The following is a 12,189-nucleotide window of genomic DNA, read 5'->3' as shown; positions in this document are numbered from 1 at the left end:
ATTGGAACGTGCGTCTCAGTCGGTCTGACCAAAGCCGCCTAATCCCCTTAAGATCGCCGAGTTGTTTCACTATTTTTTCGGTGATGGCGAAGGGGTTTTTCTACTTGTTGACTCGGTCTCTCATCCGAAGCGAGGATCGCAACGGCTGACCATTTTCGCTAGTAGAAAAACGCCACCGTAATAGCCCGAGAAAAAGAATTCTCTTGCTTTTCCGTAATTCCGGCGCGATATGTCGCGGAAGAAAATTTTACGGAGCTTTTAGGGAAGTTTTTTGGAGCGTTGCCTTACTTTTATGAAAATTTTCTGGGCGATATGGTCAGGTAAATTTTCTCAGTCACTTTTGTCATTAGCAAAGGAACTTAAGTTACGCCATTTTTGCTGAGTATTTTTCTACGTAGATAAAAAGAGTATCAGATGGATAAGGAAGTAGTCATTGGGGTGCGGGTACACGGAAAAAATTTTTAGGTAATTTTAGGTAAAAATGACCTCCAAAGGGTCAAACGAGGAACGAACGTTAGTTTTATTACAAAAATTAGCCTCCAAAGTCTAATTTGTCCAAGAAAACTTGACCTAAAAAGGAGTTGATTGTCATTTCGTCCTCTAGAGGTCTAATTTTTATCCAAAATTTCTCTCCGTGTCTACGACAAAATTATATAATATACTACCCAGTGGCCTGGCGTAGTGAATTATATTATATTATATTATTTATGGCCTGTGCGGTGTGAAAAAACAGTCATTACAAGGAATTTCAATTGGAATTGATAAATCATTCGATCAGTGTGAAGGGGTTTCAGGCATCCGTACTAACGTTCAACAAAACATTTTCTCTATGTAGTAGTAGTATCTATAGTTCCATACAAGTACGATGGGGTGGTAATAAGCGTGACGTAGACTGGCCGAGGCGAAACTGAAGGCCGGCAATTCATTCTCGTTATATATGTGCACATATATCATTTTCGCATATATGTATACTGTTTCCTGCTGCCACCCCATCAAGTCATTCTCGAGAAGACGACAGAGGAGATCAGATAGATATTCCCGAGGAAGAAATTCCTCGGGGATTTGTGCCTAAAAATTTCTTGAAAAAAAAATGTAAAATAGCTATCGTAACATTAACGACGTATCAATAACCCATTACAAGGGCCACACCACTTTAAACAAAAAACCCCACGACGACTCAAATATTTTACAGGTTAATCATCGCCATAAAAAAACAAAACCAACAAAACTCAAAGGAGATCACCTCGTTAACGAATTATTCACAAGCCCCGCATAATCTCCCCGGCCCGTACCATCCCATCTAACAGCCGCATTTAATGCGCCGCGATTAATGACGACCATCTCATATAAGGTTGTGTACATGAAATAAAGAGAGAAGAAATTATAAACCGGGATGTTTGGCGTGCGCGTGCTCTACATACGTGACACGGTTCTCCTGTTGTGTTCTCTTCTCACACCATGGGGCTGTTTCACGCGGAATAGTCACGTATGAATTATAGATTCTCTCAAACGCATCGTATAAATTTTTTCTTTATTTTCATTAAAGAAATGCATCACAAGGATGTGCCTCACGGTTGACTCGTTTCCGATGCAGCGACGGGGGATGGGAGCGATGAGGAGTGGGAGAGGGGAGGGGGGAGGGATCAATTGGTGAAGAAAAATATTTTCCGCGGCGGAAAAGCACAGCAACCAGTTTAAAAAAAAAAAAAAGAGGAAACACCTCGAGCTCCCTTCCCACCTTAATATCTCCCTCCCTTTTTAGTTAAGTAAATGCTGCTAAATACAAACTCTCTCACTCAAACCTCTTTTCAAGGCACATCCCAACGATGGAGAATCGCCTTATGATGGCTTATTCCAATCCCCAGTCTGTCTCACTTAGTTTGCCCGCGTTTGGGTGGTGTCCTCTTCCACACACTGTGCAACGTACCATGGGACGAGAGCAACAAACAGGGAGGTGGCTACACAGACTTGTAATCTACTAAGCGAGGATCTACGTATATAAAGTGGCCGGGGCAAGACGCAGGTTCAGAAGCCTTGTACCGCTCGTACCAACAACCACCGGGAATAAGGGCACGTGGTTTAAATTTTTTTTTTGGTGTGCACTTTCGGGGAAATTCAGCGGTGGACTGAGGGGGATTACGGATTCGTGATATTTAGAGGTGAGGTTGTTATCGTTTTTTCGGGGGAGTGATTGGGGAATTGACCAAGTAGATTTTGGTATGATCGGTATTTTATTGCGATAATTTGTTCGATGGGGTTAGAATTAATTTGGAGAGTTTGTTGGGTTTAGATGGAAATGGGAATTAATTGTGTTAAATGTGAATTCTGGGGATCATCTATCGGGTCGCTGTCGATTCGAGGGGAAAAATGTTAATTTTTTCATTTTCATTTTCAAGTTTTACGTCGGTTGCTGTTTCAATGTTGATTTGAATTTGGAATATTCAATTGAATGTATATGTTCGGGGGCATGGGATATGGAATCATGAATTACTTTTGAATAATTGAATACTTCGAGCAACAATTTTTTGGAATTTTTAATTCCTTAAAAATTTAGGTCGATGCAATGTCCAATTTCCGGAATGAATTTCCAAATTTTAGATGCCATTAACTATCAGTGGATTCAACAAGAAGGAATCATTCATTCTGTTTATCCCATCCACCGGAAAAAGCGTATAATCGATCTCATTAAAGATTTGATTAAAGTCTTTAAATTGAATTGAAATTAATTGATAATTCAAGTGCAACTTGTGCTCAATACTTACAAACAAAAATTACGAATTTCTCTGCAAGCACACGTTGAGTTCCCAATTTATTCCTCAAAATTGATGTTGATGAATTAATAAAATTTATTTGATTAATTCATGAAAACGTAGGTCAAAACGACGACCGTTCGATTAATTTTTCCTGTAGTTTTGCAAACAATTTTGATACTTTTTCATTCGTAAATTGGAAAAATAATAAATACTGTCCGTTCTATCTAAAATTCTTCACATAGATTCAATTCTTAGGGGATGCTAATAATAATGAATTGATTAACATGAATTTTCTAGATTAAAACCATGAAGATAATTCTGGTGGCATTGGTCCTGTGCACCGTGAGCGCCTCCCTCGGCAGTCCCCTCGAGAAAATCGAGAAAATTGGACTCGTTGAGCAGCAAACTGTCACCCTGACTGATCGAGCTAAACATGAGGAGGAACTTATGCGAAAGCTCAACAACAAGTGCTCACAAAATGACATAAGCAGCTGCGTGATGCTCAAACTAGTCACCTACATGAACAAACTCATGAAGAAGGTGTCCATCGAGTTAACGGATGACATCGAGATCAAGAAGACGAGTCAAGCGACTGAAGAAGTCATAACCTATGAGTCTGGTAGGAGTAGTGATGAGGATTCTGAGTTCCTGGATTTGGTGTCCAGTAAAGTCTTCGCTTTTCTCAAGTCCAGGAGCATAAAGTGGAGAATCCTTCCCGAGGATGACGTCGTTGTATCGGCGTCAGAGGATGAGACTGGCTCCCTCAATCTTGGCCTTTCCATCGAGAGATCGGACAATCCCATTTCCGAAGGTAAAAACATTTTTTTGGAGTCAAATTTGAATTGTTCCATAGTTTTTATTTTGTAGATTTTTTAGCTAATCACGTGTTTCATAGTCGGCGATCTTCCGAGTGGACTTGGAAGGTTAACTTAACGATTTTAGAGTTGTTGAAGTTCTAATTTTTCTTCTAAATTTGAAATTATTGAAAATGGTCCGAATTATTGGAAGAATGAAAACTGTAAATAACTCTTTTGAGAAAATTTTTTCAAAGTGAAAATCATTGCACAGTGGAAATTCAAGAAGAATTAGTCAAATACTAAACAGGTCTCTCTCTCAAATTTTGAGTTATCAAGACAATTTAGTTTTAAGGAATTCTCAAAAAATGAGAAATTAATTTTCTTCGAGAATTTTCCCCAATAGAAATTATCGAAGGCGTTAAAATTATTGGGCAGTTGAATGAGAAGAAGACTCATAGACATTGCAACTTATCCCACATTTCAACTTCTAGCTTATTTAAATAAAAATAAAAATTTCCAGCGGCCCCTAAATTTTTGATCACCACCTGTCCCGAGGTGCTCCCAAATCCTTAAAAAATACGGTTGAAGACCCATTCACTGAATCGAATCAATCTCGCCATCTGTTCGGCCACCAGAGCAAAAAAATCCCCTCGAACCCCCAAATGTTCAATGTACCATCGCATCGAAGTCCACTTAGATCAATCAGACCATAAACTCCGAATTAATTGACCCAAATTAACGAGACCATTACATCTTTCAGGACGAGGTAAGAAGAACAACATGGGACCACTCCTTGCGGCGGCAGTCCTCAAGATCGGTCTCATAGGGGCCTTAGCCTTCAAGGGTCTAGCCCTGCTAGTCGGCAAAGCTCTTCTCCTCTCCAAGATAGCGCTCCTCCTCGCCAGCATAATCGGCCTGAAGAAGCTCTTCTCCCACCAGAAGCACGTGACCTACGAGGTAGTGGCTCATCCCCATCACTCCTCCAGTCACACATACAGCTCTGATCATGGTCACGGTGGTGACAGCTACTCCAGCGGTTGGGCCAGGACCTTCCACAGTCAGACATTACCATCAGACCAACAGCGCACCCCTCAAGAGCTCGCCTACTCAGCTCACGTACCATCAGCCTGAATCCCCAATGTACCATCCCCAGCACCACCAGCCGAGAACTCTCGATCTTCCCCCGATCCTCGACCAATATTAATTAAACCAGTGCCGAAGGATCTTCCATCGAAGCTCCAGTGATATCTCGCAATCCTGGCTCCACCATCATCACCATCATCATTTCGTCATGTTCCTTACTGTTGTATCCAGACCCCTGGTATTCTCGACCACCTGACAAACATGGACACAAGACGACGAAACGTCAACGATCGTTAACAGTGACGAAACGGGTACAATTTCATTACTATTCCATAAATATTTAATGCACTTGACCTGATGGATGACGGACTAGATACCGGACAGCACTAAAAGCGGTATTAGAATTATGGATGCGTACACAAGGAGGTGCGGATCCGGATTCAATGAACACTTTGCCATCGCCTACTTTCTCACTTTTTTATTTCCTTTTTTTTTCATTTATCGTTTCCCTCGAGTTTCTACTCTTCTGGTCTCTTCTCTCCTCTCATTCCGCTGTTCGTCCTTCTTTCATCGACCTTTACCGATATTCACGGGACTGATGATCATTAAGACGATCAATCGTAGACTGATATACCGGACTAGCCGAATTCTCATACCGATCATCAACGGATATTACCACGAGACAGAGTTGTTATTTATTTTAATATACATTATCATCAACATCATCATATGACTGGAAATGACAGAACGAGTTACCAGGGACATTAATTATTTATCATTAGGTCATTTAGTTAAGTCTCGTCGCGCAACTTCCTTTTCTCCTCACCCCCTTCATTGTTGGTTATTATTTAACGATTATCATTAATTTATTGATGTTTCTTTATCATCGTTTAGAAGTCTCTAATTAATATCTTTTGTTAGGCGGATGAAATCTGTATAATAACTGTTATCACGTACTTCTGTGTGAAATAAATGTATTTATTATCGTTTTTTTAATGTCGAGTTTTTATTTATTCATCCGATTCCCTTCAATATCAAAATATTCATCAAAATATTGCGATATCAAATTTGATATTTGACTTTTACATTTCACATTCCCCATCGTAACACATGCGCTGATGTTCACTGATCAACTTCAAATTGTGTACATCAAACTTAATTAATTAGTCGCTAAAATCCAGGATTATCCACCCGTTTGACCGATATATTTTCCAAAATTAACTCATGAAACTTAATAAATAAACTCAGATGAGTCAACACTATTAATTTGAAATAACCGCCGCGCGTTATGACTCATCAAACGCTAATTATTATCATTATAATTACCGTTATGCCGCACCTGAATTCTGGCAATTAGATATGAGCGTTTGACCTCGTCTTCTGGTCAGTTAAATTCAAAGCGGTCGTACAATTATTTATCACAATATTGATTAATACCAGTCCCGATGATTCATTAAAACAAATCGAAATTATTCGGCCTCAATATGTGATGCGCATCAGCTTTCACCCAGATACCGAACGAGGGAGCCGCTGGTGTCGAACACTTATCGATTGTTCATCACAATCGATTATTTTTATCCTCATGTCTTGTTCAGGGACACGTGGACATCGTCTCCCGGTTCCTCACGGATTATTTTAATTCTCTCAACGGTTTATTTTGTGCTTTGTTCATACAGTAATTTTTTTGCGTAATTTTAACGCGTCGTAATTTATTAATACGAATTTTCATTGCATCAACTTCATTTCGGGTGATGTAAAAAATAATTGGGATGATAGTCTAGGGGCGGGAAGGGGCAGTTATTCAGGAATATGCCCTTCGGGAAGCCCTGTCGGTGGTTCCGTGGGTGGTCCACACCGGTATCACCGGAAATAAACCGCCAGCATCCCAATTCGACTCTAGTTATACCCGTCCCATTGGTCTCACCAACGTCACAATCCATGAGGAGGGTTAAAATGCAACAGCATTCAGCCGGGAAGTGGAACAGAAGAGAAAGGCCTTTACGGAGATGTACTAGATTCAGTAACTCGATCTTCCTTCTCACCTCCCTCTCTCTTTCACCATTTCATCGACAATTTTCCCTGGGAATTAATAACCGGCATTCACACGGAGAGAAATATTCACTTGTTATACGACGAGAGCTTTAGAATTATTGGGCATTTGCTGATACGTTCGTTGGAGATAAATTGAGAACTTGATGAGTTTATTTGTTTGCGTGGAAGCTTAAGAGGAATGCCAGTCAAATTTTGAAGCTCGTGGGGTACTTGAGGGATTTTTTTTCCGACCCAAATGTCGACCAATAGAATTCCTCGATGATATGAAACTCACAGGTGAGGAATAAGAATTTTAACGCTTCAATCTGGGAGTTTTGGTGCGTTAATTTAATTGGGTTTAGTTTTGGTTTTTAGGGAGAGCAACTACCAGAGGGAATTATCAAAAATTTATCAGTATATTATCATGTAGAGCGTATCTCATGACGTTCAATGGTACAATTATATTTGTCGATATTTGCGTCGGAAAAATCATCAATAAAAATTATATATCTTTTCTATAATTCGGAAGCGAGTGCTGTCATAGGAAACTTAACGGAATTGTCACAAAATTTTTAGTGAAAGTTTCGTAAGTTTTATTTTGAATTTTCATGATTTTCACCGTCAAAAATGGCAGTCAGTCCCATCCCCTAAAATTGGATAGTAAACTCTTCATGATTTTTTGCTTCCAACAGTCTTCTATCGATTTTCTCATATTAGCCCCGATATTAAAATTAACTCTCTCTCTCTCCCGGAATTGAATTTCGATCCGTCCATTCCTTTTATTTCCTCGACCCAACCACGTCAATTTGACAGTCCAATAGATTTCCCTCTGAATTGTTCCCACCACTTATCCACCGGACCCTCCAGCACCCTATATTCCTATTCCCCTCAATTCTATCGAAATTCCAAGCAAAATTAACCCCCCCAAAAATCGATCGAGTTCAATGGAATTATCCAGAACGAAAACTTCCCGAAAACCGTTTCATGCAAATGTAGTCTCATTTTTCCCGCCATGGAGAAGAGAAAACCTTCACATCGCGAAAAAATATGTTTTATTCCCTCGGCACACCCAAATAATCCTGTTTGCGCAGTAAATACGTTAGGATAATGATCCGATCCACTATTTCACCATAAAACTTGTACTCAATAATCGAATGACTCCGTAACCAGTACAGATCCCCAGTCAGAGTGTAACGCTCTAGAACCCTCCAATGGTGAATAAAAATGTAAAAATAAACATAATGTTGACCGTAGTAGAACGGTTTTGCCATTCTATCCCGTAAACGAAAAAGCGGCGATTGGCTTTGTTGGAACCGAGAGGTAAACAGATCCATGTCGCTTTTTGTTACCCGTTAATATCGATCTCTTGGTGTTTTCAGGATATAAAATGACTCCTGGAAAATGTATAAATTGCAAGGAACTGGTGAGAATGACGGTTAGTCATACTTCGATCGTTGATCATCTGTGAATACATCCTGACAGTCAACAATAATGCGCTCTATCTCGTGGTGTTGTTGTGTCTTAATTTTTGTGGCTATTGGACAGGGCTATCGTCAGGATGATAAGGAATACGTTAGGGATCCGTGGAGGGGAATACCCATGATATGCTCCGTGGAGGATCCAAAGAATATATCGATATCTTGTCACGGTGTGAGAATTGTCAAACGTGTTATACAACAGCTGTTGGAGAGTGCTGTTCATGCGCCGCGCATTCAAATCACCGAGGGCGTCAGCATTGTCGCCGACGACGACGGCTCGAGGAGGGGGAGGACCATGAAGAACTCCATTTTGGGACTGCTGCAGGGCCGGGAACTCAGGGTGAAACTACCCAGCTTGCTGCCTGCCAATTTTGATGAAGTTGTCAAGGGTAGTTTGCCCAGTGCGAGACGCGGTGGTGGGGGCGGCGGCCTTGGGGGCGGGGGCAAGAGGGGTGGAAATAATTTTCTCCTTCTCGCTTTGATGATGGGTGAGTTCTCTGTTTTTTTTTGTCTTTTTCGAAAATTCTTTTTAGGTTATTTGGAATAGGGTACGTGGTAGTAACGCCTCCGGTGTCCATTGTCTTGAAGAAAAAATTATGTTACGTTTTTTGGTAGGTTTTTTGGCGTATAGCTGAGTTATGAGTATATTATATGTTGTATATTATATATTATAGAGTAAGTACCCATTCACTTCTCTCTCGAATTTTTCATCAGTATTTTTTTCATAAGGAAGTTGCAAAAAATCAATACGATGTTTTTTTTTAACGGTGTCTCGCAATTGTGGTCTTTGGGAGTGAATCTGTGCAAAATGCCAATACTCATGTGCTTTTTTCAACTTTTGCTAAGGTAATTCGATCAACAAAAGCGATGATTAAAGGTGGTTAAATCTATAGTGTGGTCTTTACTAAACTGTAAATAATATTTAGATATGCCAATTACCCATGAAATTTAATATTATTCTTGGGAATTGAATAAAATCAAACAAAAATTTTCCTATGTACGGAAAAAAATGAACTTTGACAAAATTAACACAAAATTTTCAACTGACAGTTCATTTAATTACGCTTCAAATTATTAATTGAACGTCCAGAATAATAACGTTCCCAGTAAATTTCTAAATTCCAGGCATGAAAAATTTAGAAAAAACATAAGAAGGAATCGATTTGAGATATACGTAAATAAATTCTTAAAATAACGATGCTCATGATCGTGAAGATTAGACGCTGATTGAATATTCCGGAAATATCCCGATGGCATCGATTTTGACGTTTGTTCAATTTTTTATAAACATCTCATAATTGAAAAGAGATTGGAAAATCCCTGCAAAGAAATCTTGTTGTTATAGTTAGTTAAGAGTTACAAACAATGTTATCATCGAATTTTTATTGCCTCCCGCATTCTGAGACAGAAAAAATTGACGAAAGTTCAGGCCTCGTACGGCTTCGTACGGTTAACCTCTTCGCTACAATCTATTTTAGAATATCAAAATGCAAGAAAATTTTCATGTACCCGAAAATATTCGCAGGTTATACCACTCGAAATCTAAAATTATGGCATATTTCCTTCGAGGTTCCTTGCAAATAAATGAAGGAGTTAAGTTTAACAACTTAAACTTCACGAGCACGGCCAGTGAGTGATTTTCATGAAAAACTTGATGAGTTCGTTTGTAGTCCGCGAACCTTTCCCAAAATACCCGATAATTTTGAGCCTCGAGTACTATCCGGACGAGTATTTTTCAATCTAAATTACGATCAATAGAATATTACCATGAAACAAAATTAATCCACTAGTATTCTATTTGTCAATTCAGTGAAATTCTCAAAAAATGACCAGAACCGTCGACTACTGCGATTCTATCGGCTGAAATTTGGCTTGGAAAAATAATCATATGAATTTACCCAGATGGTTCATTGGTGCCTTTTCAGGAAAAATGCTGGGCGCCATGGGTTTCGGTGCCCTCGGTCTTCTTGCCGGAAAAGCGCTGATGGTGTCTTCCCTTGCCCTGATGCTATCGCTGATCGTGGCAGCCAAGAAATTCTCGAGTTCCGGGAGCTCCGACGGTGGTCACCATGTGGTATACGCTCAGGAAGTCAGCAGTGGTCATGGACATCACTCGAAGAGAAGTTTAGATGATCCAGAGCTATCACCGTACAGAGGCTATCATCCATCAGCAACAGCTAAATCAATTTAACGAAAATAATAAATTAATTAGTTACCCTGGAAGCACAACGGACACGTGTGACCCTCGTGACCCACCAGTGACCGTCAACCATTGTCTCTCAGTATTTAAATAGTTAATTCAATTGATATTTATACTCTATTTATTTATTCATTTATTTATTTATTTATTTATTGTTTAGTTCGTCTAATCATGGTACGAAATAAACAGCCTTCAACAGATGATGAACCAATGCCTGAGTTAATTGACGGTTTCTTTTTTTTTTTAAATAATTGAGATCAACGAAATCGGAGTCATGTCCGGTGTAGCATCGCATAACATCGATGCTAACGCGAGTCTTTTTGATTTTGTATCAGTGGTACGTAGAAAAGAGAGGAAGAGCTGATGCAGGGTGAAGAAGGAGAGATATCGACCAATGAGGAAAGTGGGTCACTGACCTGTTGCCTCGCATCTGCTACACACTCTCCACGGATATACTGAAACCAGGAGTAAGTGGTACACGCGATAAATTTACAGGAAATCAATTCAACGACCTTGACACGCAATTTATCTTTTTTTTCAATCCATGGTTTTCAGTTATTTATCTTAATCTGGACTACGAACATGAAAAATATTGTCATCCTCAGGACTGATCATCACAAGGGAGGAATTTATTTGGTTTGAAGAACAATTATTGTGAGGAAGGAGGGAACAGGTTTTGACAAAATATGTGATTAATTTTTTTTGTTCTGGTAACTTGTTTGAATTTGAAGTAGGAAAATGAAAGATATTTTCATCTTCACAAGTGAGGAATTTATTTGATTTGATTTGGTGAAGAGATAACGTCTTTTGGGAGCAAAAAACTATTTTGAGTAAGAAGGGAATGAGTTTTGTGAAAATATGTAACTCATTCCTTTTTTGCTTTAGCAATTTTCTTAATTTGAAATATGAAAATAAAAAATATGTCCCTGATTGATATTTGATGATTAGAAGTGATGCATTCATCCTATTAAATTTGATGACGTCATGATGTTTTTTATGTGAAGAACAATTAGTTTGATCAGGAAGAAAATGAGTTTTTATCAAAGCACGCAATCAATTGTTTCCCGTATCTTTCACTGAATTTTATTAATTAGGCATATGAGAATTTCTCATATTCTCAATACGAGAATCAGTGTTCTCAATAAATTATCAGATCTCCCTTATCAGCAATTATCAAATCTTAATAGATCTGATGATTGCTTGTCATGCATTTACAATTTTCGTTAAGATGGAGGGAAATCATTATTTATAGAACAATTAAAAGTTAAAATTTATTTGATTTAGCTTATACCCAGGTGATTGAAGCATGATTTTTATTTTTTCCTCATTTACGCGCTTCATCTCTTTCCATATTTTCTAGTGATTTCTCGTAAACTCAAAACTAAAAGGAAAATCCCGCTCCCACACTTGATAATTACTCCCCATGAATTGATAATTTTGCTTTCATGTTGTGAGAATATTTTCTATATCAAGAAAAAATTATTCAAACAAATTAAACAATTCTTATTAACAACTAAGCGATGTTCTGATAACGAAACAAGTCCGCTTTTTACATGAATGCATTCAACATTTTAAAACTAGTTCTTTTAATTCTGAAATATGACAATGAAAAATATTTCTCCTTCATCTAACGAATAATTACGAGCCATTAAAACTGTAATTCCCTAATTCAAATGATCCCCACATGATTGAACGACAGTTGTGATGAAGAAAGTAACGAGCTTTCCCAAACAATTTTAGAAAATAATAATGTTATTTTGAGCCGAAGCGTATCAATGAAATTTCTCTGGTAAACTGCATCCGGAATCGATGGAGTCAGTCATGTGGTGAGTGGTAGCGATGAAAAA

The 12,189-nt window shown here is 38.6% G+C and overlaps 2 protein-coding genes across 2 annotated transcripts; both read left to right on the top strand.

Moving 5' to 3' along the window:
* The first annotated feature begins 1,999 nt into the window (after nt 1–1,999).
* Nucleotides 2,000–5,629, top strand: LOC135168498 (uncharacterized). Its single transcript, XM_064132749.1, has 3 exons — nt 2,000–2,159; nt 3,051–3,564; nt 4,311–5,629. The coding sequence occupies exons 2-3, from the start codon at nt 3,060–3,062 to the stop codon at nt 4,679–4,681; spliced, it is 876 nt and encodes a 291-aa protein (XP_063988819.1). The 5' UTR covers nt 2,000–2,159; nt 3,051–3,059; the 3' UTR covers nt 4,682–5,629.
* Nucleotides 5,630–7,895: 2,266 nt separating this feature from the next.
* On the top strand, nt 7,896–10,549 carry LOC135168963 (uncharacterized). Its single transcript, XM_064133618.1, has 3 exons — nt 7,896–7,984; nt 8,044–8,630; nt 10,068–10,549. Exons 2-3 carry the CDS (start codon nt 8,156–8,158, stop codon nt 10,331–10,333), a joined length of 741 nt encoding a protein of 246 aa, XP_063989688.1. The 5' UTR covers nt 7,896–7,984; nt 8,044–8,155; the 3' UTR covers nt 10,334–10,549.
* The last annotated feature ends 1,640 nt before the right edge of the window (nt 10,550–12,189 follow it).

This window comes from Diachasmimorpha longicaudata, chromosome 13 (assembly GCF_034640455.1).
Source record: "Diachasmimorpha longicaudata isolate KC_UGA_2023 chromosome 13, iyDiaLong2, whole genome shotgun sequence".
Classification (NCBI taxonomy): domain Eukaryota; kingdom Metazoa; phylum Arthropoda; class Insecta; order Hymenoptera; family Braconidae; genus Diachasmimorpha; species Diachasmimorpha longicaudata.
Note: the sequence above shows the minus strand (reverse complement) of the source record. Positions and strands in the feature narration are given on the sequence as shown.

Coding starts and splice junctions, on each gene's coding strand:
- LOC135168498 (XM_064132749.1), top strand. CDS start 3,060: ATGAAGATAATTCTGGTGGCATTGGTCCTGTGCACCGTGAGCGCCTCC. Junction 3,565..4,310: donor GGACAATCCCATTTCCGAAG/GTAAAAACATTT, acceptor TACATCTTTCAG/GACGAGGTAAGAAGAACAAC.
- LOC135168963 (XM_064133618.1), top strand. CDS start 8,156: ATGCGCTCTATCTCGTGGTGTTGTTGTGTCTTAATTTTTGTGGCTATT. Junction 8,631..10,067: donor CCTTCTCGCTTTGATGATGG/GTGAGTTCTCTG, acceptor GTGCCTTTTCAG/GAAAAATGCTGGGCGCCATG.